This window comes from Mytilus californianus, unplaced genomic scaffold, assembly GCF_021869535.1.
Source record: "Mytilus californianus isolate M0D057914Y unplaced genomic scaffold, xbMytCali1.0.p SCAF_3, whole genome shotgun sequence".
NCBI classification, from domain to species: domain Eukaryota; kingdom Metazoa; phylum Mollusca; class Bivalvia; order Mytilida; family Mytilidae; genus Mytilus; species Mytilus californianus.
The window spans coordinates 24271466-24298585 of NW_026262679.1; the positions used below are offsets into that span (position 1 = coordinate 24271466).

The following is a 27120-nucleotide window of genomic DNA, read 5'->3' on the forward strand; positions in this document are numbered from 1 at the left end:
TATAAACCCCATTGCAAAAACAAAACCCTGATTGCACCACTAGACATGTTAGTCTAACATATTGTGAAACCCTAAGTTAATCCGACAAGCGGTTTTGGAGAACGGGTGCGGACAAGTTCAAATTTAAAAGCGGCGGAAGAAGAAGAAGAAGAAGAAGAAGAAGAATAATAATAATAATAAGAACTGAGCAAAAACAATAAGTCTTCGTTTGGGAGACTTAATTAAGATTTAATCAAAAACAGAGTATTCAAATGCTAATACTCATTTAATATTTCTAAAAAAAACTTAAGACTTCACCACTGAAAATAAAATTCCAGTGTTGTAAAAAGATCAATTCAAAATTCTGTTAAGTAAAAATACCAATTACTTCAGATGTTTCAACAGTTTGCAGATCCATTAAGTATAACAAGAAAACAATGATGCACAACATCATAAAGTTAAGCTTTCAATCAATAACAAATGCAAATCAATATATGTATAGTATAAGAAAAGAAAAATAATGAAAAGAAAGTTGTCCAAACACCCAAAAATAAAGATATACACATTTAAAGGAAAAATTAAGTTTATCAATCATTCTGTGTAATTTTCATATTGTAAAACCTCTATTGCTTTAAATAGGTGGATTTCAAATTGTCAACTTAAAAAAGTACTGCACATTTTTTACTCCCTTTCAAATGTCTTGGAATTTTTTCTTCTTCAAATTATTTAATGCTGCCAAATATTGGCAATAATTCTTGATTGAATCAAATTAAGTCTATCTTGAAATTTTTTGGACAATATTAAGTATGTTTTAGTGTACTTTTATGACCTAAAACAATCAAAATCACTACCGCTAAAGTTTTCTAATTGAAGGACATCACTGTAGATTTTATAATGTTCACAGACTCCATTAACTGTTCTTCATTCATTACAAGGGGTGGAGCAAATCTAATGATGTCACCATGGGTAGGTTTAGCTAGTAATCCATTATCTCTAAGTCTCACACAGACATCCCATGCATCAAATTCTGTAAAAAATAAGAAATGTTAATAAATTTGAGTTCTAAACTTAGCAATGAAACTAGTTAAGGAGACAACCATTTGATTTTCAAGGGAGAGGGGGAAAGGGGGAATGGGGAGGAAGGGGTGGCAGGAGGATTTTTTTTTTGTTTCAGAATATTCGTTTTCATTTTTTTCTATGCAAGGTTATTTATTTTCAGCTCTTACCCGGTCAGGATTTTCATTTTTTGAAATCCCCTCCCCTTGAAAATCAAATGGTTATTCACCAAGCATATGGGAATTTTATAGAAAATCCACGGCCTTTCCTCTTGAACACTTATATTTGACAATTCTGTATTGATAGAGGATAACTGCATGCAGTGTTACCAATGATTTCTCTATACAAGTTTTGAATGTAGATATTAGTGAAAAACAAGTACAAATATGGACCTATTCAAGTACACCTTCTAGGATCCACTGCACTTTAGTGACTAAACACTTTTTGTTAACAATAAACAGTAGCATAACATAAACAAGGACAAATAAGTCAATAATCTATGTTTAAAATTGTATAACAAAAATCTCTGTAATAAAGTCTACGGATGTTCTGAAATAAATCTTGGCTTCTAATATGACGTGCTTCTTTCGCTTTGTAAACAACACCGTGATAAAATTCTCGATATATCTATACTTAGCGCAGACTCAGAGATGTGCATATTGGTGGCTGTTACTATTTACCTCCCACGTAAATCCACATGTATCGTAACCTATTTGCAAACACTATGTCGATTTCGTTGTGTTCAAATTGAAATTGAAAAAGAAACTACAGAACCGTTATTCCTATTATAATGCATCACAAAAAGAATTAATGCACAAGAGCATAAAAAAAAATGTATAAAATCAAAATAAAATAAAATTCCGCGAAATTTCATGAATAATCTTGGTGCATTAACGTCATGTCATAGCATGACGTCATACGAATGAAACTCTCAAGCTGATGGTTTTCCGTTATGTATACGCCCTAAATTCGGATAATATTGCATTAAAATGGAGTTTTGAGGTAGGTGTTGTTTCATTTTCTATTTCATTGCATTATTTGCACATTTGTGGATTTCAGCAAGTCAACATGGCGGCTCACTCAAGGATCCGGAAATTTTTCCAGACAATTTCGGTCATTTTGAGATGTTTGAAAAGTTGGTGCCCCTTTTCAAATTGTCGATATCAACTTGACTATATTCATAGCATCAACGAACATGACGAACTTGTATTGCTGTTTCATTGCATTTACTAAGTAAATGTCTAACCATTACCATGAAGGACAGTTTAGGGAAGGCAACAGTCTAAAATTGAAATGATTTTAATGACTCAAAATGGTTAATTTCTCAGACATTGCTTACGTTTCTTTCGATTTGACAAAAGTTAAAACCGGAAGTTTGTGATATTTTAAAGTACGAATAATTCCGGATTCATTTCCGGGATTTGTTTTGTTTATCAAATTGACAGGAAATCACCGGCTTTTTTTATTTTATTACCTTTAAAAATGTTTGAATATAACAGATAATAGTTGCACTCGTTTAATTTAGCATGAAATCAATTTGCATTTAAATGATTTTACGATTAAATATTAGATTTGCTGAAGACAATTTCACGCATGCGTATTACATAGTAAATAAAGCACATGTGTTACTCATGAAAAAATACTTTTTTCTTCGTAAATTTAGATTTAATTTTTAAATCAGATTTGATGACTGTCTTTGATGAAAAGTAAATAAATAATGAATACACTTGTCAGGGAACTTTAATGTTTTAAAGGTATTATTCTGAGCTTGTGATCACTGTCAGGTGTGAATTAAAACCACAGGTAAAAAGTGATTAGCGATCATTAGCCAATGTTTCCCGGAGGCTTTGATATAGATATTAGGAGGGCCCTCAGGATTATCAAACTACTGTAGTGGCAGTTTTATTACAGGAAAGGGATTATAAACAAAAACAAGTGATCACAAGTGCAAAATGGCGATTAAGAAATCCGATTTCAAACATTGAGTCAATGAAATGACCGAAATTACTTCTGTAAAAAAATAAAGTTTGTCCTAAATCCCAATTACTCGTTTAGGACAAATAGTTTCATCTTAGGACATGACTGGCAAATATGACCATTTCCGGACCCTTGGGCTCACTCCTTAGTTACGACATGTCAACTCTTGATTTGACAGTAAATAGTAGCCAACGAAAAAAAAAAATGTTTGGGTTAAGAATCATGAGAATTGAACACATTTTTTCTAGTGCTTATTTATGAAATAATTCATGTAAGACTTAGATTTATTTGAAATGTGTAGCTTTTATCTTACAGGGGGTAAAATAGAACAGCCATACACACAGCAATCTTACCTTTGCTTCAGTTTTTGAATTACCGTATTTGTCCTATTAGAATCGAAATAATTCATGGAAGCCATAGATTTGTTGGACATTTACACATGGCCTGGGCTATGGCTTCCATGAATTATTTCTTAATTCTTTACCACAAAATCCCCATTTCCCATTAATGCAATGAATTAATAAATACTATTGCTGTGAACAAACTTTCCCTTTGTTATATGTACAAAATGTCTTTTATTTAGTACCATTGCTTTTTGGGGTATTTTTGCTCTTTTAACATTGCATAACACATATTTCCAGAGGGGGTCCTAACCTTAATTGTTTGATATAAATATAAAATTATAAACATCTTCATAATATTGCCAACAATATGTTTGAAATTTCCAAAGGTAGACTAATTTAATCACAATTTAACATTTATGGCATTATTTCATAACTATTTTGTGGTAACATGGCCAATCATGTTAAAGATGTCTTATATGTGTCCAGTCTAAACTGCATATCTAAATAAAAAAAATTTCATTAACATAAACTCACTTTCACTAATCACAATAGCATTCAATAATCCTTTTCCTCTTACTACCTTGACAACATCTTTTGGAAGTTTATTTAATTCTTTTCTCAACATTTCTCCAAGTTTGGCTGCATTATCTGCCAGTTTCTCCTCAAGTAAAACCTAGATCAAGTAAAATTCAATTATCAGAGCATCTTTAACTGTGAAAAGGAAAAATATATAGAATGGAAATCATTTATCAAAAAGTCAATGAAGTTTTTTTAATTTCACTTGCAAGAGTCTTAAACAAGTTTATCAGTAAGCCTCTTTATATCATCCCATCAACTAACAGCACATTCTTAGATTCATAGGTTATTTGTATGAATGCCTTGAACCACACTTTGCTAAAAGTGGGATAATAATAGGGAAATATTTAAGCTGTATACTCAATCTCTCTTGTGAGAAATCAAATATGTCTTTTTCATTGTACTACATATATTGATATATGATGTAACATAATGTACATAATGACTAACCTCTAACGAAGCAATGGCTACTTTACATCCTAAAGGATTTCCTCCATATGTAGATCCATGTTCTCCTGGTTTTATTGTTAACATCACTTCATCATCTGCTAATACTGCTGAGACCTATAAAAAACCAAAGTGTCTGAATTATTTGTTATAATCTTTATGCAAACTTAATTTTTTTGTCATGTCACGTAAATAGAAAAAGTTATATCAGTACATGTTGTGTGTACTTATGGGACTTCTGAAAACTATCCATTCAACAATTCAACTTCTGATGTTTGTAAATATAAGTACCTACACAAGATCATTATCTCAATTATACTGAAGGTTTATAAATGAGGATGTACTGAAAAAGCCATTATTGCAAAAATAATTAAATCTTCAATCCATTCAAAATTAAGTTGAGGATGTCCAGTCTGATCAAATAATTGTACTATGACATCATAGACATGTCAAAATTGACAAGTTTGACATAAAATGGCCACTTTACTCATAAATTAAAATGTGCGACAGTTTCCCTTAAAAAAAATCTGTAGCATATCTAGCAGCAAAAAAAACTATTTGGTTAAGGCTGCCATTTATATCTAAACATTCTACCCCTTAGACCATATAAACAAATATTCTTGGATCCTCAACCCCACCAATCCAAAAATTGACAACCTACACTTCAGATTTCACATTATTTCCATTTATAGAAAATATGTTGGGTTTTCAGCTGGAAGCAGTAAACTATAAAACAAACCTTAGGGAAGTGATAAGAGAGAAACATTGAAATACTTACAGGAAATATACCACCAGATAAAGCTTTGCCTAATACTAACATATCTGGTCTTACACCGCTGTGTTCTACACACAACATTCTGAAATAAATTAACAAAATTATCACCATCTCGTTCTACACAAAACATTCTGAAATAAATAAACAAAACTATCATCATCATGTTCTAAACAACATTCTGAAATAAATAAACAAACCTATCACCATCACGTTCTACACATAACATACTGAAATAAATAAACAAACCTATCACCATCACGTTCTACACACAACATTCTGAAATAAATAAACAAACCTATCACCATCACGTTCTACACACAACATTCTGAAAGAAATAAACAAAACTATCACCATCTCGTTCTACACAAAACATTCTGAAATAAATAAACAAACCTATCACCATCACGTTCTACACACAACATTCTGAAAGAAATAAACAAAACTATCACCATCACGTTCTACACATAACATACTGAAATAAATAAACAAAACTATCACCATCATGTTCTACACAAAACATTCTGAGATAAATAAACTATCAATCACAAAGTTAGTTGTAAAGGAGTGAATGCAATCTTGATCAATAGCCCAAATATTAGTTCAAATTAAACAGATACCTAACATGTCATTAAATTTGTCCTAATTACCTTAGGTATAAGGTATTCAGAAAATAAGAGCCTGAATCGCTCACCTGGTAAAAAATATTTTGCTTATCTTTTTTTATCTCTCCTATAATTTTGACAAAAAGGTAAAAAAATGGATGAAAATCTTCATTTAGGGATATAACTTTATAAGGAGTAGGTTGACAGTTTTCACCATGATGACTGATTTGTAAATCCCATATGCATTGTGCTGAAAAGTTTTGATTTTGCTGTCAACAGCACAGTTTTGCTTTAATTGGTGTTTATCATTATCTATTATAGTTTGTTCAAAACTACAAAAATGTAAAATTCACCTTCTAAAAGAAGTCTGTTGACAATTTTGGCAATGTTGACTTATTTGTAGATCTTATTGTGCTTAACACCTTCGTTTTTTACGATTTCCATCTACATGTATCTATAATGATTTCAGCAAAAAATGAAAAACATGGATAAAAACCATATCTCGAAGGGCATATCTCAAAGCAGCCAATTGACAATTTCGGACTTGTTGACTTCTTTGTTGATCTAATTTTGCCGAACACTTTTGCTTTCACAATTTTTTTCTCTCTTTTTTAGTTTCTTAAAAAGAATGAAAAAAAATGAGTAAAATTAGTCTTTCAAGGACAATAACTCCTATAAGGGGTTAACTGACAATTCTTTGGTGTTGACCTATTTGTAAATCTTGCTCATCTGAACACTTTTGCTGTTTACAATTTCTCTTAATCTGTTATAGTCTCTGCGAAAACACAGTAAAATTAGTCATTGAAGGGCAATAACTCCTATATAGGGTCAATTGACGATTCATTCATATTGACTTATTTGTAGATCTTAATGTTCCAATCATTCTTACTGTTTAAACTTTCTCTCTAAATGTTATAGTTTTCAAGATAAAAAACATAAACTGAAATTTGCCAAAAAAATTGACACTTTAGGGGCAATATCTCCAAAATTGGTTGTTTGATTATTCTGAAAATTTTGCAGGAGATAAACCTTGACCTCCTAGTTACATGTAGTTCTACTCTATGTCAGATTGCTATAACTAAACTGAGATACAAGCCAAAAATTGCATTTTACCCCATGTTCTATTTTAGCTACAGCAGCCATGTTTGTTGATGGATCAAATCCCTGGATAGGATTTTCGAAACAAGATACCCTAAAGTAAAGTTTGGTTAAATTTGATCCAGTAGTTGCAGGAGAAGATATTTTTTAAAGTTTACAACAATGGATGGACGTCAGAAGACAGATGATGATGACAGACGCCAAGTGACAGCAAAAGTTGACATGGCCTTTAAGGTCAGGTGAGCTAAAAACATATTTCACATTTAACAAGTTACCAAGGCAACAAACCATGATGATATTTGTATATTTTGTAAAAGTTTTTGATTTTCCTTACTTTACATCAACTTTAAGTACATTTTGGAATGGTATGTGTGCACAGAAGAAACATTTTAAAGGGGCATTAGCTACAAAAATCTAAAATCTTTTTGTTTCAAGTATTAATAAAAGTGGAATTTAGAAATAATATTTCCTTACAAGCACTTAGTTTGGCCCAAATTTGTCATAATAAACTTAAAAACAACGCTGATGTATTAATCACTTGCAAGTGAATAATTCGACCTCATGTGAATACGTATTCACGTGAACTTCAATTTAACCCCTCAGCTGGAGAAAGGTTACATATGTAATCGGAGTGTTTGGCTATCAAAAGGAAAAGAATGTCAACACTGAAAGTGAAACAAGGATGAACCATTTCGTTGACTTTTTCAATCCACAGAAAATCATTCTTATATGGATAAAAACGATGATTAACATATTGCTTTAACCTATAACATGAAATCAAACAGACTTGAAAAATCCAATTGCACGTGGTTGCTATCTATTTATTCATTATATTTATCGGCAGTCTTCAGAGGTCATCTCGATGGTTGATAAGATGGCATCTAGACTAAAATACACACAAAATGCTGATATATATTATCGAGTCCATGCATTGTTAATTGTTTATTTTAAACTTTTTGTATTTTGGATATGCGTTTTAGTATGTTATTCATCAAATATGAGAATTTGAGTCAAATCGGTGAACATGAATTTGACAGCTAATGCCCTTTAATATTTGTTGAGATTTAGTCAATAGCTATAATGAAGCTTTTCTAAAATTATTTTGTTGTTTCTTGGCTGCACATAATGTTTTCTCACAGGAAATATGGATGGAAAACTGCATTCATTCGTCAGTTTTCTTCATTTTCATGAAAATATCCATATTATGATGTTATAAAATAAAAATATTTTGTGTTGTAAGTTATTTATATTTTTTAAGCTTATTCACTTTCAAACATTATGTGCAAATTTTACATACTTTCAAAAAATGACTTTTGGCCAAAAAGGGCCTTAATGCCCCAACTCCTTTCAACTTTATTTGCTCAATAATTTCTCTACTTTTTACACGAATTACACCAAAAATTTTAAAATACTAATTTTTCAGAAATCTGCATCCACAGAATATTTCTGTATGAATATGTGATAGATCCATCTATATCATACAATGTACACCAAATATCGATATATAAATAACATGGAAACTATGATAATGAATTTATATCCTGTACTGAGAGCTAAACACATTTTATTGTGCTAAGTTACCATCTTTACAACATTTTGCAAAGAAATCTCAGTCACACTGATTGTTTTGTATGATGCTAAAATGGCAAATATATTTCATGTGCTTCATATTATGGTGTGTTGTAGATGGAAGACCTTACATCAATAATTAATCAGCATTCCTAGTAAAATTCCTAGTTTAAAGCTGACTGTAGGTGTATCACCTGCCCTACCACACTCAACTATTTAAAACCTATGCCTAATGTATTCAGATTCGTTTCATCTGTCTCACTAAAAATTAAGTACATGCCATCATAATAAAATGCTCAGACTGTCATTTAGGGTCATGCAAGTGAACATTCTTATTAAGTCAGATGACCGGGCCTGATAGCAAATCCAACTTTTATATAAAGAACTACTTTAAATATCACTTCAAAGATCTATGCAATAAATGTAAAAATTAAACTGCTTGTGAGCACCGAGGGGCAAAGATTGCTTTCATTTTGCATTGTGATCTTGAAATTAAATAGTGCATAGTAACAAACAGAGAAATATAATTATGTAATATTTTGAGTTGAGTTATCTCTCTATGGCCATAAATGTATATAGAACTTTATTAATTTTGTATGTCCTTAATATAATAATTTTCTTGTCAAATATGGTAATAGAACATACATATATGATTTTGTAAATTGACTATCAGAGTTTAAAATCAATAAATAGCCTGATGTGGACATGGATAGGTTCTAAAGAATTTTCAATCAATCATTATTTCTAGACTTTTGTTGAATGAAAAAAGACATGAAATATTTCATATGTTTAACACTCAGGGTTCGAAATTAACACCAGTTTGTTAGCCTGAGAATATATTTCTCTGATTAGCTAGTCCAGGGTTGCAGTTAAACTTTCAGTTATCAATTATCAAAGAGCCTGGATTCTATGCTCTATGTTTGTAATTTTCATGATCAAGGAAGACATTTAAAATGTCCACCCAGTATGAATTAAAGGAGATCAGGGTATATGTCAATGACACAGAAACTAAAAAACAAAAATAACCAAAAGACTGTTGACAGAGGGCAACATACAATCATTAACAATAGACTGGTTTCTATACAATACAATGTATGTTGAGTTCTTATACGTCCCAAGTCTACAGAGTTGTGTAGAAATTTCACAATAACAATCAAATATGGGTCATCAACACTCAACCAAATAACGAGAAACAAACACATTTAGATATGACATATGACTACTGCAAAGGTAACTGACTTGAGACAGTCACATAAAATAGTGGCAAGGTTAAACTAGTTTTAGAGCTCTTAACCCTCGCCTTGTTTCAGTTGTAATCATACATAAAAGAATAGGTCATAAAATCTTCAGTTGGAGCCATGAGTTGTAAAAACAGCACCAAAGTACAAATACATGAAATGTGGGGAATCAATTGGACAGTGTCCTACTTTAAAAAAATCCACTCTAAGAAACCAAAAGATACTGAAATTGATGATTTTACTTAGGGTAAATTCATACAGCTTATGATGAATGAAATATAAAAAACATATATTTTTAAATGGACCTCAATTCAGTGTTGCTTTTGGCTCAATGAAACTTGAAAACTCTGGCCAACTATTTAAATTTACTGGACTCACTGGCTAATACATACATGGCTTAGATTCCACCCTTGATAACTATCCACAATGAACAGAGTACTCACTTTCCTGTTCTGCATAGACCTGTTTGAACCTCATCAGCAATCCATAGCACATTATACTTAGTACACAGCTCTCTAACCCCTTTCAGATACCCATCAGATGGAACAACCACACCAGCTTCTCCTTGGATAGGCTCAACCATAAAGGCACATACATTGGAATCTTGGAATTCTCTCTACAATAAAACTGTCCATTAAACAAGAAGCACAAAAAGCCTGTATTGCTCAACTTGTTTTAATATCCATTGTCAACAATGGCCACTTTCCACCCCCATTTAACCTTTATATAACCTTTAATCCATAAGTTAAGCCAGCTCTTCATTAAATTTTCCAAAAAATATCATTGCATTTAAATATTCAGTCAAGATAAGAATTATTCGTGGCTGTGGTTACTGGTAGAGCATTCTTATTTCAGATGACAGAAATAAATGGAGATAATTAATGTATTGTTTAACCACAGTTTGGTAGCAATAGACATGCTTTTCCAGATTTTCAAAATACCCTTTTACATTTTCTATTTATAATAATAGTGACATTCGTGTTTGCAGGTATGCTTTTAACCATAAGTCTGAAAGAAGATAATAAATGTATTATCTAATTAAAATTTGGTGGCTATTGATATTTTGAAAATTTCAGATTTTTTTTATTGTCCTTTTGTCACATTTCCTTGTTTTAAGTTTCAGTAATGGTGGTGTTTATGTTGAAAGCATTGATTAGGTAATCAATGAACAAATCCTAAACAGGATCTTAAATGCATTTAACCATAAATCTAAGAGGTGATTATAAATTAATAATTTTATCAAGATATGGTACCAATTGGCATTTGGTTCTATGATATAATATGATTAGCTAAAATAAAGTTAACAATTTTAAGGCAAATTTTCTTTTTTTAATAATATTGGCTTCAATGTTTGATGGCCAATCTGATGATCAACCTGTAATTTTTAAGAGGACGATATTAATGGTAAGGGGATGTGTATGATTGCCAATGAGACAACTATCCACCAAAGACCAAAGGACAAGGATGTATAAAACAACAGGTCACCATATGGACTTTAACAACAAGGAAAAAACCCATACAGTATAGTAGGCTATACAAGAACCCAGGATAACAAAATGTCAAACAATTCAAATGGAGAAAAATCAATGTTTCATTTAACAACACTTTGGTAGCAATTTGTCCTTCATATGATTGTCAGAATTTATTATTGAACATTTGGAGTAATTCTTTTTATTTTTTAGTAATAGTTAGTTGATGCCACGTTTGAAGGAATTGGGGTATCATCAACCATGGTTCTCAAATGAAGCATATCCTAAAAGTTTCATTGTTATTGGAACCCTACAAGATATAAAAATATTCATTTTTTTAATTTCGACCATATATCTTGTTTTTAACACTGGGTTCCATGTTGGTGTGACAAGTATTGAGACATAACTCCTTATGTAGTGCCTCAACAGATGATACAGCCAACATTCATGGAAATTTTAGTAATTGTATATTAAAGGGCAAGTCTGTACCTAGTTTTTGCTCAACATAGTAATATGCTGAACACAGTAACATGTTGGCCATAGAAAATTGCTATAACAACAGCTCTATTGAGAAATTCTGAAGAATTCAAGTACCGTTTGAAAACCAATCCAACTTGAAATGAAAAGTTCCTGTTTTAGTTGTCAATGCCTTTTAGTCCCCATCATAAATAGCTAGGCCAAATCTGACTGAAAAATGCTGGCAGTGAACTTTTTAACAACTTTCAATGAAAAGTGGAATACAGGGGTTCAAGTTCCGTTCAACATTTTAGAGGCAATACATCTATAAAATGATAAGAGCTACAAAAAGGATACACAATAACATAATCAGCTTGGGAAATATTTAATGTATCTACCTCAAGTGCACCTAAATCATCATATGGAACCATGCCAAATCCTGGCATGTATGGTCCAAAGCCAGCATAACTAGAAGGGTCTGTAGATGATGAGATAGCAGCTAGTGTACGACCCCAGAAATTACCAGAAGCAAAAATAATCTTTGCTTGGTTATCTGGAACTTTCTTCACGTTATATGCCCACTTCCTTGCTAATTTACAGGCTGTTTCTCCTCCTTCTACACCTAAAATCAAAGAAATTGAATGTTTTGAAAGTCAAATACCTGAAACATTTTTCAGCTTGTGTCATAATAAAGAACAGCCAAAACTAATAAACATCAGCTTAAGCTGCAGAATATGCATACATACAGTTGAGTCCTCACAAATATGTTCAACTCCACCACTCGGTGGACTGGGTGTCATTGGTTGCTGTCTTTCATTAAAATTCTGTTTATTGGTTTGCACATAAATCAGTCCATTGGTTTTTTTGTTTGAATTGTTTTATATTTTGGCATGTTGGAGCCTTTCATAACTTATTATATGGTATAGGTTTAGCTCATTGTTGAAAGCTGTATGGTCATCTATAGTTGCTTAAATCTATGGCATTTGGTCTCTAATGGATAGTTGACTCTCATTTATGCAATCATACCACATCTTATGTGGGCCAGAGATTTATGAGATATATGTATCCTGAACTGCTTCCCTTTTGAAGCCTCAGTCTGAATTCCTTAAAACATTTTAGAGTTTATACATATACTACCCTTCGTATAATCTTTGACATAACATTCTAGTAGATTTCAGTTTGTCATTGTTTATGAATATCAGTACTTTGGTCTCCTTTCAATAAACTGACCTTAAAGTAAATTAATATCCTAGCATCATTCACTAGTGTTAAGATTTAAGATGATTATGCTGTGCATATACTTTTTGTTTTTAAACGTTTTCATTCTAATTGCAGGCAAAATATTCAAAATATTTTTATAGTGTAAACACAAACCTGTATTCATTGGAAGTACTTTATCATATTTGAACATTTTTGTGATATATTCCTCAAATTCTCCCAACACATCGTTGTAAAATGCTCTTGAAGTCAAGGTTAACTTGGATGCTTGGTCATTTAATGCCTTGACAATCTTTGGATGACAATGTCCTTGGTTACATGCACTATATGCACTGAGATAGTCAAAGTATCTGTTGCCTTCTACATCCCATACAAAACAACCTGTAGAAATCAAGTAAGACCTTTGGATACATTGGTATTTTCACAAGACCTTCATGAATATTAACTATCTTTTGCATTTAATTTGAAACCTGACAACATTTGATATATATACAATATGAGAAGTTTAACATATTTCCTTCTTTTCAATAATGTAGTCTTTGTCTTCCACATATACCATAAGGAGATATGCATAAATTGAATTAAAACTCTTTAATTAGTCGAAATCCCTGCACCATTTTCAGACAGGAATAATAGCTAAATGAAAAATTGTTTTCCAGCAATCACCAAAAACCCTGATTTTTATCTACATTGTGGTAAATAAAAGAAAATTCATTCATTTGTATCAGCATTCAAAAATTCATGAATTTTTAACACAGGACAAAACCAATGAAAACATTCTCTTTATTCCATAAATCAACCTTTTTTGGTGGAAAAATTAACTTCGACCTGGACTTATTATAAACTTAAAGTCATATGATAATTCAAATTAAAATAAATGTGGATAGTGTACATGTCCACATGTGGACACAGATGATGCCCCCGCTTGCCTAGCATATAGTTATAAAGGGACATAACTGAAGAACGGTAAAAGTGACGCTACCCAAATTTGAACTTGATCTGAGTTTTGTGGCAATAAGCATTGTGTGTAAGTCTCATAACATTTGGTTGAGGCTAACTTAAGTAGAGAGCAGAAACTAAAAATTCAGCAATTTTTCTATTTGTAAACACGCATAACTCTAGAACGGTTGTGTATAAGTTTTATAACATTTGGTACAGACAAACTAAAGTTAGAGAACGGAAACGAAAAATTCAGCAATTTTAATGTTTATAAAGGGACATAACTCAAGAATGGTAAAAGTGTTCTCACCAAATTTCGTACTTAATCTGTATTATGAAGTAATAAGCATTGTGTATAAGTTTCATAACATTTGGTTGAGGCAAACTAAAGTTAGAAAACGGAAACAAAAAATTTGTACTTGATCTTAGTTTTGTGGTAATGAATACTGTGTATAGGTTTCATAATGTTTGGTTGGGGCAAACTTAAGTTACAGAATAGAAACTACAAATTTTGCAATCTTTCGATTTATAAAGGGGCATAACTCAAAAATGGTTAAAGTGACCCTACCCGAATTCAACTTGATCTGTGTTTTATCAGTGGAAGTCAAAATTAAACATTGCATTGTATAAAGCATTGATTGTAGTTGATTCAACTATAATCATGGACAAAGGAAGATAACTCCAATTTTAAAAATTACTTGATATTTAGAAGAAAATAAAATTTTTGCAATTTTTCCAATTATAAAGGGGCATAACTATAGAGCGGTTAAAGTGACGCCACCAAAATTCAAAGTTGATCTGTGTTTTGTGGTAATTAGCATTGTGTATAAGTTTCATAACATTTGGTTGAGGCAAACTTAAGTTACAGAACGGAAACTAAAAATTATGCAATTTTTCCATTTATAAAGGGGCATAACTCTAGAACGGTTAAAGTGACGCCACTAAAATTTCGAACTTGATCTGTATTTTGTGGTAATAAGCATTGTGTATAAGTTTCATAACATTTGGTTGAGGCAAACTCAAGTTAGAGAACGGAAACCAATTATGGGACGGACGTACGTACGTGACGGACAAGGGTAAAACTTAATGCCCCCACCACTATGGCGGGGGCATAAAAAAAAGTTGAATATGTATTGCATACTTGAATGGTTAAGTTTTTACTATAGAACAAATGTATGTGTTCATGGACTTTCTTTCAAAAGAAATCCTTAATCTTATCAAAATCTTCATAAATGTAATGCTTTTGAATTATTGTCTTCCCGTACTCCAATTCACCAATATTTTTCCGTATGCAGTGATCTTTACTACAAGACCTTTCGTTAGAACTTCGGCCAATGCACAGTGCAAGTGAGAGAGTAAAACCCTGATGAAAGAAGTTAAAAAACATGCACAGGAAGGTAAACAGTAATAATTGATTTTAAAAGAACAATTTAAATACACCAAATCATTAAACAACTGTTATGAAAAAGTTAAATAAACAAATTTGAATGCATGTGAAATATAAAAAAAATGTTAACATCACTCTATCAATTCACTTATTTTTCACATGCTCCCCATACTTCTTTTTTGATCTTTTATCAATGTCCTGATCGGTAACACTCTAAAGTTATCTAGCTTGCGATCAACAATCACTGAATGAAATATCATTTGTTGTAAATATGTTCTAGATCCATAATAAATGTAATACACATGCATAGAGGACTTAGTTTAGTATAGATGCATGCATTGCTTCAATAATTTCCTTGACATTATAATTTCAAGAAACTTGTTTCATATGACTAATTAACAAGTCTGCTTCTTGTTGGCTATAAAACAAGTAAAACTGTGAGTTATAATAGCCCAGCTTTAAGAAATGGGGCAACAGAAAAATGATGAGCGATGAATCTAAAAATCCATTTCACACTAAGGCCTGTTAACATGAAGCCTGATAACAAATTTCCGGAAGCTCTAAGAGCTAATTTCCTAATGCTTGTAAATTAAGACTTTGGCTGGCTGGCTTGCTTTGTTTGTATTAACGTTTGCTCAAGCATTGTAATTAAGATTGACATCTGCAAACAATATAAAATAGGCTGAGTTAAACCTGTATACATTATACATTTGATTGGATGTTATCCTGGAGGTTAGCAACACCCAATTGTACATGTAAACATTACAAGACAATGTTAGCAAGGTTCAACTCCCCCCAATCTATATTGTTTGTGGATGTCAATCTTAATTACAATGCTTGAGCAAATGTTTATACAAAGAAAGCAAGCAAGCCAACCAACGTCTTAATCTACAAGCATTAGGAAATTAGCTCTAATTGTAGTCAAGAGATACTGGTAAAGGTAATATAAACCAATACATAAACATACCTTCTTTGAATCCCCCCTGTCAAGTGCTTCTGATAAGGGGTGATAATTATGGGCACCAGTACATAAAAATACTTTCTCCCCTGTCAAGTGCTTCTGATAAGGGGTGATAATTATGGGCAACAGTACATAAACATACTTTCTCCCCAGTCAAGAGCTCAGGTAAAGGCTTGATAATTATGAGCACCAGTACATATACATGACAAACATACCTTCTCCCCTGTCAAGTGCTTCTAATAAGGAGTGATAATCGTGGGCACCAGTTCATAAAAATACCTTCTCCCCCTGTCAAGAGCTCCTGTTAAAGCTTGATAATTATGAGCACCAGTTTGTAAACATACTTTCTCCCTTTTCAAGAACTACTGGTAAGAGGTGGTAATTATGAGCACCAGGACATGTAAATAAGTTCTCCCGTATCAAGAATTACAGTGCTAAGGGGTGATACTTATGAGCACCAGTACATAAACATACCTTCTTCCCTGTCAAGAGCTTCTGTTAAAGGGTTATATCTATGAGCACCAGTACATAAACTTACCTACTCCCCTGTCAAGAGCTTCTGTTAAAGGGTTATATTTATGAGCACCAGTTCATAAACTTACCTTTTCCCCTGTCAAGAGGTACTGGTAAGGGGTGATAATTATGAGCACCAGTTCATATACATATACCTTCTCCCTCTGTCAAGAGCTACTTGTAAGGGGTGGTAATATGAGCACCAGGACATGTACATAAGTTCTCCCCTATCAAGAGCTACAGTGGTAAGGGGTGATAATTATGAGCACCAGTTCATATACACATACCTTCTCCCCTGTCAAGAGCTACTGGTAAGGGGTGGTAATTATAAGCACCAGGACATGTACATAAGTTCTCCTCTACCAAGAGCTACAGTGGTAAGGGGTAATAATTATGAGCACCAGGACATGTTAATACCTTCTCCCCTGTCAAGAGCTACAGTGGTAAGGGGTGATAATTATGAGCACCAGTTCATATACACATACCTTCTCCCCTGTCAAGAGCTACTGGTAAGGGGTGATAATTATGAGCACCAGTTCATATACACATACCTTCTCCCCTATCAAGAGCTACAGTGGTAAGGGGTAATAATTATGAGCACCAGGACATGTTAATACCTTCTCCCCTGTCAAGAGCTACAGTGGTAAGGGGTGATAATTATGAGCACAAGTACATAAACATACCTTCTCCCCTGTCAAGAGCTACTGGTAAGGGGTGGTAATTATAAGCACCAGGACATGTACATAAGTTCTCCTCTACCAAGAGCTACAGTGGTAAGGGGTGATAATTATGAGCACCAGGACATGTTAATACCTTCTCCCCTGTCAAGAGCTACAGTGGTAAGGGGTGATAATTATGAGCACAAGTACATAAACATACCTTCTCCCTTTTCAAGAGCTACTGGTAAGGGGTGATAATTATGAGCACCAAACTTATCCTCCCTTTTGAACACTTCCTGGGACTTGTTAGTCTGTGTGGCGATTGTTCTGACACTTGATCTCTGTGCACACACCTGTCTGACTGCACATGTCAAAGGTTGTTTTACTAATTTACTCAACATTCTCTGTTATGCTTAAAAAAAATAATGTTTAGTTTCATTAGAATCACATTGTTTGCCATATTAACCCTCAATCCCAAACATTAAAAAATTGTGTTAATGAAATGTGATGTTTTATGAACTTTGACCAGACTTTGGAAAATTAATCTCTCCCAACCCACCACAACAAAGCACAAGAAAGTATAATAAATAATCAATTGCCCAATTTAATATAACCTGCATGTAAATGATTTATTGCAAAATTAAACCAAAACAAAATCTTAATTAATTATTTTGCAAAATATTCCATCCCCCCCTTTCCCTAAGTAAACAACCCCTTCTTAAGGTTCAATATAACAAATTGACAAATATGGCTATTTTTACCCTCAAAATTAATCTGATTATAGACAAACAAGTGCAGTTGGATAAGTTTCAAGGCCTTAATAGCATCCACTAGAGATACAAAAGTTAAATGCATTTTAAGTTTTAGAACGATAATATATTTTAAGGATTTTGATGGGCATTTTTTTTTTGTTCCTGCAGAAGATGTATAAATAAATAAACTAAGTCAGGTAAAATCTTTGAGATGCCCCCTCTCAGGTAACAGTTGTAATAGTCTTTTATTCAAAAGCAATACAGCTTATAGAATTTACATATATACAAATATAATAGCATCAGTGAATAATTACATTTATTATACCTCAGTTATCATTTTCTATATAAAATAAGTACACAATATTTTTACTATTTTTCAAATTGCAAGCGTTGAACTATTTGACCAGTCAATAGTTTCCAACTATTGGACCTCGATGAAACTATTTGACCGCAAGCGTCATTATATTTCGCGGAATTTCAAATGCAGCTACGGGATTGGAGGATGTTGAGAATACCGCGGTAGTTGAGATGTCGCATTTTACCTATAGCTATTGTATCTAGGGTTGACGTCAGTGCAGGACGTAGCCTTAGCATTCAGAATATATATGAAGGAAACGTAGTCGTTAAACAGTATGGTTGTGATTCTGCTTTTTATATTACGATAGTTGATTTAGCCCAGATATTTATTGTCTGTTGTTTCTTTCGGTATAATAAAACACTTACTGACTGGATATTCGTGGTAAAGTAAGTTTATTGTCCCCTCGGATACAACTTTTGCCCTCAGATATGCCTCAGGGCAATAGTTGCACCTCGGAGGACAATAAACTTACTATTCCACTCATACCCAGTTAAGAAGTATAAAATGTGTTTTACAATTACAAACAGTTTGAATCATTGAATCATCGGCGGAAAATGACAACAAATAATATAAATAATGAAATGTGAGCATTATGTTATGAATAACGAATCTTATCAGCTAAATAATTATTTAATTGTTTTGAATAATAAATAAATAAAATTCTTTATTTAACAAAGGTAACTTATTTAACGATAACATGTTAATCTTCCCTGGGGCCTTCAAAAACTATTAATACAAATGGAAATAATACAAACAAACATAATACAGTTAACTACATGTATATATTACAGCTGCTTAAATATTGAATAAGCACATATATGTATTCAATAGAAGAAAAAAGTACAGTTAGATTTAGGTACATTGTATCTTCGTTCTGTAAAGTTAAAAAATAGTTTGAACATTTGATCTTAAATGTATCTAAATTATTTGTTTCCTTAATATTATTTGGCAAATTGTTCTAGGTAATAAGACCAGAATATTTAAATGTTCTTTTTAAAAAATCAGAATTACGTCTTGGTACATGAAGAAGTCCTGATGTTGTCAACCAAAGCGAATAATTATAAAGATTTATTAAATTAGATAATCAGGTGTTAGACCATTCATACATTCAAAAATTAAGACAGCTTGACATATTGTAACTTGTAAATACGGTCAACCATTCATGCTCTTTAAAAATTAAATTTGATGGAAAATCAAAAGAAACAGATAAAATTAATCTTGCAGCATGTTTTTGGAGCTTATGAATCCTTTCCAGATTACAGTTGATGTAAGACCCCATACTGTACAACAGTAATCAATAATGGGTAATAAATAGCTATTGTAAAAAAGAATAGACCCTTTAATGGTAAATAATGTTTCAATCTCTTTTAACAGGTATATTCTGCTTGAAATAATTTCACATATTTTAAATTGTATTGTATTGATTGATATTGACAATAGAGGTAAAGGGTTATTTTTGTGCAACGTTTTTGGCCTTTTTATTTCCCGTGTTTTCGTGTTTTGATGTTTTATTTCTCGTTTTCTTGTGTTTAGTTCGATGTGCGTGCTTCATGTTTCCCTTTATTTATTTCATGTGTTTTGTGTCAGTACTCTTAATTTCTCGTGCTTGTCACGCATTTGATAAAAAGTTAACCAGGACTAATTCAGTCAGCCCGGATATTGTTTTAATTATGTATTAATGAGCTGGTTCTTCATTAAAAGCCTATAAGTACTAAAATAACAGTATATCAATAAATTGAAATGGGGGAAAATTCAAAACAGATTGTTGAACACATGTTGAATGCATTATATACTTTTATAACAGCAGATCATGTTTTGTACTGACTTTTGCTTAGTACATGGTCGTGTCAACGTATATTTGTTCCTAATAATATTTATTCCTGAGGGAAACAATACTATAATAAAATATGTTCTGCAGAATTTCTGTCATGGAATACATTTTCCATCTGTATTATATTTGTTCCACTGATATTAGGAACTTATGTTATATGTTGATTAATATAACAAATGTTCCTTTTAAGCTGGTGATTTTTTACACCCGATTGATTATTATCTAAATCAAAACAGCGTTTTACATGCTGATTTTCTATTATGTAATTATTATTTAATTTGAAAAGTGTTAATGAGTTAGATATATTCACCTGTACACAATACCTGTATGCACAAACAAACATGGAGGCTGATGAATATGAAAAAATATTTATGTTCCTTAATGATGGCTCATACATGTATGTTGAAGGTAAGTAAATATGTTAACAAGTTCATCTGTGAAATATAAATTTAAATTCTGATGAGACAAATATCATTTATATGAAAAATATGCATGCCAGTAATTGTGGATAATTTAAAATAATTATTTAATGTCAACTTCATTGGGAACAATTATTTCCCATATTCACGATACCTGTTCTTTTACTAGTATTCTTTCTACTAGTAATATCAGAATAATAATTGTACATACCAGTTTACCATTCCTGCATTCGTAATAGATAGTACGTTATAATATTTTCGGGTCAGAATAAATATTACATAATATTTTTTCCATTCAGAATAGATATTACATTATACTTTTTCTATTCGGTATAAATATTACATACTTTTAACCTTAGGAATTTATATTACATAATACTTTTACCTTGACACAATACCACTTTGAAATGGGTTTAACATGCAAAAATAAAGATACATTGTCCCATAACAAATATACATTACCCCAAAAAAAAAAAAAATCAATTAAACAATATTACAAAATATGTTTTATTAAAAATTTCAATGAATTAAGGACCATTAAAACACTTTATAGCCTTGATAACGACATGTTTGCAATCACAGAAAGAAAATTATATTATAAAGGAGGAAAATCTAACAAGGGAAAAAATAAATTGGTTATTACCAAAGATCAAAAATAGCATTTATGAATATTTCCCTGTACTTAAAAAATCCAAATAACTCCAAATTGTTTGCTTATAAAATGTGCATCAATTTAGTACTGTATTTCTGATTACTTTCATTTTAATGAATGATATATATGTCAAATTGGCAAAATGATAAAAGTCAAAATGTTATACCAGTCTTGTGATAAAACTTCCAAAAGGATTATCGCCCCTGATACCAAGGTCTCTTGTGGTGAGAACTCTAATATAAAAATTGAATTTTTGTGAAAACAAAACAACAAAATGTCTAAAGATTGGGAGAATGAATGGGAAAGTGACATATGTAGCATGCAATCTTTGCAAACCAACCCATACTGCAATGATCAACACTTAAAAACCAGTCAAAATATATCCGACTTGACTGACAATGTAAACAACATGGCGCCAACATATGCAAAAGTAACTGCTGGCAACTTAACAATTAATACAGATACAAATGATACAAATGATACAAACGATACAAACGGTGTCAAACCAATATTCATTAAAGAAACAGACGTATTTGGAGCCTCAAACCCAGCCAAAGAACTCTGGCTTTCCCACACAGAAATATTCAAAGGGATGGCAATGTCAATAAAAAGAGAACACATAAAGGGAATTCAGAGAATAGGCAAAATGTGGAGGTTATACCTAGATACAGAAGAAGACAGACTTAAACTCCTAGGTGAAGGAGTAGTTCTCAGAGGAAAAAATATCCCCCTTCTTCCCCACAACCCAAACAATCCAAACTACAAAAGCAACCTAAGAAAAGTCAGAGTAAAAAATGTGCCATTGTCTGCTGATGATGGTCAGATACAGAGAGAATTAGAGATGAGAAACATAAAAGTCATTTCATTATACAGAGAAAGGCTGAGAGTTGACAATAAAATGACAAACTGCCAGACAGGAGACAGAGTATTTTTTTGTGAGAAATTTGAAAAACAATTACCCAAGACAATGCAATTCGGGAAATACCTAGCTAGGGTTTCACACTTTGGACAGATAGATGAAAACACTCTATTTATTTGTAGTAAATGCCTCCAGAAAGGCCACTTTACAAGTGACTGTCCCAATGAATGGGTGTGTAGGGGCTGCAACAAGTCAGGCCACAAATTTTAGAATGTCCCACCTTTTTGGAAAGAATGAAGCAAAAAGAAACAAAAGACCAACAAGAAAAGGAAAACCAAATTATTATACATGACTCTACAAGACAAGAAACAGAACAAAATGACCACATAGAAGAAATTACAAATCAAAGCAACCAAGAATGCGACACAACAGATGAATGTACAGATCCTTCTAAACAACCAAGTGCAATTTTGGAACAGAACAGGAAAGTAACTACAAATGACAAAAAAGATCAAGCCCAAGAAATGAAAAAAGAAAGAAAGAAGAAAAACATGTCAGAAAAAAATGAAAGCATTTCGCACAGTGTAGACTCAAAAACTAAAAATACTGATAAACCAGCAAAGGAAAGAACAAGTCAAAGACAATTGGACATTAACAGATTTACTACTCCAAATAGAAGACAAGAAGCTCTGAAAGGAAGAACACCACCAACTCCACCAGACCAAGATAGAGAAAACAAGTCTTCAAAAACTTAATCAAATAATTAAAACATATCTTTTATCTTAACATAAAAAAAGTAGAAAAAAAATAATGTCATTGTATATATTGTATATAGTCTTTTTGATTGTCATTTATCATTTATTACCAAAGCATAATAACACAAGTGCATTCAATATGTCATACACTCAGTATCAACATAAAAGCAAATGCTATCTTAATTGTCTAACTCTAAAAATGTTAACATTGATGATACAAGCACTTTTGTATTTTATCAACACATTTACCTTAAAGAAATGTAACTCAAATACATTTTCAAAAATGGGTTTTCCCATAACTATTTTTAGTAACAAAACAAACATTATTCGCAACAAGTATAACGTAATAAAATCACTACAAAAAGTATTTAAAGAAATGAAAACAACGACTATACTTACATTAGCTGTTCTGACAAGTACCGCTTGTCTAATCTGTTCTAATAAACCTGAAATTATTTCAATTAAAGTAACTAAAGTAATACATATTTATAAAAATAATTTTTCATATTATTATTGCATGACGATACTGTTTGTAGTTAGATGTATTAAGGTACAGAAACAAAAGTTATGTAACACGGTAATGAAATCGTGTAGTAAACGAAGGAATTTATGTTTTAGAACTTGTGGTATTACTATTACGCAATGTGTACATTTACAGCTATATAGACATTGGTTAGTATGTAATTTGTTGTATATTATTTGTTACGAGAACACAACAGAGAAACCAAAAGACTATTTAACATCGTATAGGTATTCTCTGTTTTTATCATACATGTGTTACAGTTTGTATGATACCCACTTTGTACGCGCATGGGTTGTCTGCCTGCGCTATTGTTATATACTCGTATTTATATATTATATACATTGCCCAGTATGTAAAACTCTTATAACATGTATAAGATCAGAAAACATCATAAAGTTTATATGTAAAGTAAGAACAATCATGTTAAACTACCATACACGGCACCGGGGACTTCAACTAAACTAGTTATCTTTCAAAAAAAAGCAAATGACATAAAAAAATCTAAATTTAAAGTCCCAGAAAAATATAACTATACAAATAACAAGTGTGTATGTGTGAAGAAAAAAAAAAGAACAACGTGTATTTGTATCCATACTTTTTAAAAGTAAAAGTATGCTTAGGAAGGAAAGAATACATAAACCACCTAAGATTAAAATCAAAATTGTAAACACCTTTGAAATTTTTATGAATGGCATTATAAGTAATTCGACAACTCTAAACACCTTTATCATCAGGTTGTCACGTATTACACCTTCTGAATCTATCAACAAAAAAAGTAATTACAAGCCAGTCAAGCGTACTTTAAATAAAGTAAATAAAAAATTTAAGAACAATCAAAACAATACTCAGTATGATAAAAGACATCCATATTTGCATGCTTAACGTCAAAGGACTCAGAGATAAAGAGAAAAGAGCAAGATTTTATCAGTGGATAAAAAATCAAAAAAGTCATAACTTTTATACAAGAAAGTCATTTTGACGAAAATCTAGAACAAAAATTATATACTGAAACTAGTAACCATTTCTATTTTAGTCATGGTACAACCCAAAGTAAAGGTGTAGCTATTATAATTGATAATAGACTAGAATGCAAAGTAATCAATGAAAACAAAGACAAAGACGGCAGAATACTTATGTTAAATATAGAAATAGAAAATATAATTTATTCGCTCATTAACATCTATGCACCAAACATAGAAACTGAAAGAAACAAGTTTTATAAAAATCTGTCTGATTTCATAAATAATTATGCAATTGGAACTGTCATAATAGGAGGTGATATGAATGATGCACTGTCAAACTTAGATAGAAAACTCGCTTGCGATAAACGTAAAAATATAAAACCAGTGAATAGTTTAAAAACTTTAATTAAAACGCACAATCTTATTGATATTTGGCGATATTAAACCCCCAAAAAATTCAGTTCACCTGGAAAAGACAAAATTTCAGTCAAGCAAGTCGAATTGATTACTTTTTAATAAATAAAGACTTTGTACTTAATACAAAATCAAGTGATATTAGACCCGCATTAATAAAAAGTACAGACCACCAAGGCGTATCTCTCAAATTACAAAGCGTAACTGCCGAAAGTAAAGGCCCGGGATACTGGAAATTAAACAATTCTATTCTAGAAGAAAATGAATATTGTAAAGAAATAGAAATAATAATTGCAAAATATAAGACTATCATGCAAGACACAATTATGGATTTGCATCTTCTTTGGGATGCGATAAAACTTGATATTAAACTGTTTACCATAAACTATTGCAAAAGTAGAGCATACAATAAAAAAAATGAAATAAAACAATTGGAAAAAAATTTAATCATTTTAACTGAAAAATATCAGATAAATGAAAACAATGATGTATTGCAAAAAATAAATCAAATTGAAAATCAGCTAGAAAAGCATTATGAATATAAAGCAAAAGGCGCCCAATTAAGATCGAAACAAGACTGGGTAGAAAAAGGCGAAAAAAATACAGCATATTTTTTAGGACTAGAAAAAAATAAACAAACAAAAAAAACAATTATAAAACTAAAAGATCACCAAGGAAATATTGTTACAGATCAAAGCGAAATACTTCAAATTGAAAAGAAATTTTACGAAAATCTATATTCAAAAGAAAACGAAGATATTGCCCAATCATGGGAATATATTAACGGTACTGAAATAAAAAATAAATTATCAAAACATGAAAGTCAAACGTGCGACGGATATGTTACAATAGAAGAATTAACACTAGCAGTTAATAATTTAAAACCCAATAAAAGCCCAGGTAAAGATGGTATCACGACAAATTTTTATAAAAAGTCTTGGCAATCATTAGGTCCAATCCTTGTTAACATTTTTAATACAAGCTATGACAGGCAAAAGCTACCATTTTCCCAAAGACAAAGTATTCTTAATCTAATATACAAGAAGAATGATCCACTAGATCTTTCAAATTATAGGCCAATTTCCTTATTAAATTCAGATTATAAAATATTATCATACACATTAGCTCAAAGAATAAAAAATGTACTAAATCTAATTATAAACGCAGACCAAACAGGGTATATAAAAAAACGATATATTGGTTTCAATCTCAGACAAATACAAGATATCATAGATTACGCCGATAAATTTAATGTTGAAGGTGCAATTTTGTTTCTAGATTTTTCAAAAGCATTTGATACTTTAAAATGGTCCTTTATGTACCAAACTCTCGAATATTTCGGCTTTAATAGTTCATTTATAAACTGGATCAAGACGTTATATTCTGATATAAATAGCTCAGTGTTCAATAATGGATGGATTTCTGCACCAATTAGTCTAAAAAGGGGAGTATGTCAGGGATGTCCTTGTTCTTCCATGATCTTCGTGATCGCAGTAGAAATCATGGCATGTAAATTAAGAAATGATAATAACATTAAAGGCATTGAAATAAAACTTGACCATTCAAAACATAATTTGAAAATTTCCCAGTTAGCAGATGACACCACTTTGTTTCTCAAATCCAAAAATGAAACTATAGCAGCATTAAACGTTATTGAAATATTTGGCACATTTTCTGGTCTTAAATTAAATAAAAATAAAACGGAAGGCATTTGGATAGGAAAACTGAAAAATTGTAAAGAAAAAGTAGATAATATAAAATTCACAGATAAACCCGTTAAAGTGTTAGGCTTGTATTTCGGTACAAATAAAACAGAATGCGCAAAACTAAATTGGGAAAACAAGCTTGAAAAAGCAAAAAAACTTATGAAATCATGGGAAAAAAGACATCTTACTATCATCGGTAAAAATTTAATAATCAAATCACTTATAATTCCACAATTCACATATTTAGCAAGTATGACAGTCATAAATAAAACGTATATTTGCAATTTAGAAAGAGAAATTTTTAATTTTATTTGGGACGGAAAACAAGATAAAGTAAAACGATCAACTCTTATATCAGATTACAGCAAAGGAGGACTCAATATGATTGATATCGACAGTTATTTTAACACACTTAAAATTAAATGGGTATCAAGATTAATAGAGTCAAAACATGAAAATTGGTCAATTATTCCAAGATTCTTTTTTGATAAATATGGTGAAAACTTCCTTATCTTTAAAATGAATTTAGAAATTAATAATTTAAAACCACTTAAAATTACAACTGGATTACCAGAATTTTATCTAGATATTGTAAAGTGCTGGATACTTAAAGGTGGAGGTCAAAC

General features: G+C 31.4%; 2 protein-coding genes across 7 annotated transcripts in view; one reads left to right on the top strand and one right to left on the bottom strand.

Moving 5' to 3' along the window:
- Nucleotides 1–225: 225 nt before the first annotated feature.
- The window catches only part of LOC127734197 (ornithine aminotransferase, mitochondrial-like), a 29812-nt gene continuing 2917 nt past the window's right edge, over nt 226–27120 (bottom strand). For 2 of the 6 annotated variants that reach the window (XM_052243949.1, XM_052243947.1), the window contains exons 2-10: nt 23289–23335; nt 17484–17675; nt 12961–13185; nt 11985–12208; nt 10105–10277; nt 5158–5236; nt 4383–4496; nt 3891–4029; nt 226–1006 (exon numbers count right to left, since the gene is read on the bottom strand). In XM_052243949.1, coding sequence (XP_052099909.1) covers nt 843–1006; nt 3891–4029; nt 4383–4496; nt 5158–5236; nt 10105–10277; nt 11985–12208; nt 12961–13185; nt 17484–17664 — 1299 coding nt within the window. In that variant the 5' untranslated portion in view covers nt 17665–17675; nt 23289–23335 and the 3' untranslated portion in view covers nt 226–842. Of the gene's footprint in view, nt 1007–3890; nt 4030–4382; nt 4497–5157; nt 5237–10104; nt 10278–11984; nt 12209–12960; nt 13186–17483; nt 17676–20310; nt 20473–20514; nt 20639–20834; nt 20964–23288; nt 23336–27120 lie in introns of those variants that run through there. The other 4 variants (XM_052243948.1, XM_052243950.1, XM_052243951.1 and 1 more) reach the window with 4 other exon arrangements.
- LOC127734189 (xylulose kinase-like) overlaps nt 20506–27120 on the top strand; it is an 85328-nt gene continuing 78713 nt past the window's right edge. Inside the window, exon 1 of the mRNA XM_052243925.1 lies at nt 20506–20612. Coding sequence (XP_052099885.1) covers nt 20532–20612 — 81 coding nt within the window. The 5' untranslated portion in view covers nt 20506–20531. The remainder of the gene's footprint in view (nt 20613–27120) is intronic.